This window comes from Cyprinodon variegatus, unplaced genomic scaffold, assembly GCF_000732505.1.
Source record: "Cyprinodon variegatus isolate N-32 unplaced genomic scaffold, C_variegatus-1.0 Scaffold81, whole genome shotgun sequence".
Lineage (NCBI taxonomy): Eukaryota > Metazoa > Chordata > Actinopteri > Cyprinodontiformes > Cyprinodontidae > Cyprinodon > Cyprinodon variegatus.
In genome coordinates this window covers 367,274-369,297 of record NW_015150534.1, presented here as the reverse complement: position 1 = coordinate 369,297, position 2,024 = coordinate 367,274, and the positions used below count along the sequence as shown (strand labels likewise).

At 34.5% G+C, this 2,024-nt stretch overlaps 1 protein-coding gene across 2 annotated transcripts in view; it reads right to left on the bottom strand.

Moving 5' to 3' along the window:
• The window catches only part of LOC107083702 (ankyrin repeat domain-containing protein SOWAHA-like), a 49,854-nt gene that overhangs the window by 31,654 nt on the left and 16,176 nt on the right, over nucleotides 1–2,024 (bottom strand). The window contains exon 4 of one of the 2 annotated variants that reach the window (XM_015373119.1): nucleotides 1,058–1,180. The exons of the other annotated variant lie outside the window; for it this stretch is intronic. Within the exon in view, the coding sequence (XP_015228605.1) occupies nucleotides 1,058–1,180 (123 nt within the window). The remainder of the gene's footprint in view (nucleotides 1–1,057; nucleotides 1,181–2,024) is intronic. 2 annotated transcript variants of the gene reach the window in all.

The following is a 2,024-nucleotide window of genomic DNA, read 5'->3' as shown; positions in this document are numbered from 1 at the left end:
TAAAAAAAAAAAAAAAGAAAATCTATATTTTAAATTTATTTACATAAATATTTTGCATTTAAGATAAAAAAAAAGACCTTTTCGTCTGTCAATATTCTCTATCCAGAACTCCTCAAGTGTTTAGTTTTACCTGGTTTAATTCTGTTAAAAAAAATCTGATAATTTATTGATTAACAAAATAATTGTTAGTGAATGTTCAAAATAAATATGCAAATAATGTCAGAACATCTTCCATGTCTGCATGTGTTCCTTAAAATTATGTTTTTTTTTATCAAAAAGATGAGAGAAAATGTTGAAAAGTGAAATAATTTTAGGAAATGTTAAATATTATCTGCTGACAAAAAAGTAAAAGGTTCAAATTATGTCCTGACTAAAACTAGACTAAAATGTTTTTGTTGACTAAAATTAAACAAATAAAATTATGTTTTCTTGGACTAAAATAAAGACTAAAACGCTTGACTTATAGTTGACTAAAAATAGACTAAATAAAAATGGGATGATGTCGACTAAATGTGATCAAAACTAACAAGCGATGCTGAAACTGGACTAAAACTGAAACTAAATTTAAAAATGGCTGTTAAAATTAACACTAGTTAGTTGGAGCCCTATGAAGCTAAAAAAATAAACAGCCTCAGGATGGATGGTTGGAGCATATAGCCTTTTTTTCGCGTGATTAACTGGATTTTGAACTTTTTTTGTGTAGGCATATAATGTAACTATGTACATTTATAAGAACGGAAAGAATGACATCACCGTGAGTGAAGCCTGGGACTTACTTTGACCTCACCAGGCTCAGCAGGATTGATAGCACTGTCTCAATACTTTAATGACTGCACTTTAAGCAATACCCATCCTATCCTTATGTCCTGGTGTATCATGTTCCTCCATTACTGTCTGATCCTAAAATGCACCTCGGTGTTGGGATCAAAATCTTTTGCTAAACTAAAACAGATTTAACCACATAAATGACATGAATCACATCAACATGTAGCTTTAAATGATCCGTTTAGTTTGTCTTAGAACCAGATCATTCTCTGCATTTCCACCAGAGTGTCACCTTTGATGTCGAATCCCTATCCAGCTCATCCTCCCCGTTACTGAGCGCCGAGGGCTCGTTGGTGTGGGCGGCGGAAGGTGGGTGCTGAGAGTTCTGAACGTTGTCTGTTCCTGCCTGCTGCTCCTACATCAGAGGAGAGAACATTCAGTACAAGCACCCAGCATCTACTAAAAACAGAGATAAAGTTTCACCTTTAAAAGATGCAAATTTTGCTTCAACTTTGCAGAGACAAACATAAAAAAAAGGCTATTTCTGTAAAAATTGCCCAGAAAAATTATTTCATATTTGCAAAAACTTTATTTTCTGGCGGTATTAGTAATAACTAGACCTTTAATGATTCATTGTTTGTCCAAATTGGAAGATTAAACACTAAACCTCTATTATTTGATAAGAGAAGTCTCAAATGCAGGTTTTCATTTCCAACAGATTCTCTTTGATTTGCATATGTTCAAAAGTATTCATATTATCCCAATTATATAACCCCCCCTGGTAATATTTAGATAAATACACCTAAAAAAATTGCAGAGCAGATCGGAGCCAGATCGGTATCGGTGAGTACCAACAAATAGGGCACCGGTACCATTTTGAGAGCCAAGGATTTATTCAAGTGTTGTCACCCATTCCAAGTAGGGAATAAAAAGTTCTACTGGATTCACTTTGTTTTAGCCTTTTTTCCTGCTTCACAAAGGTAGGCAGCAGCTTGACAAAGCCATGATGGCAATTATTTTACATCCAAGTAGAATGCAGTTCTTCAGATATACACACACAGATGCTGATGAAGATTCTCAGTCATCCAAGTCATCGTCATTCCCTAAAAGTTAAAAAAATATCCACTGGACTTGGTTTCCAAGATTTGAAGACGTTTCGAAAGACGTTTCGTTTCAAGGACATTCTTTTGAGGACCAGAATGTGAACATTCTGGAAAAAGAAAATAGGTGATTTGAGAGGGGTGTGAGGAAGCCATCTA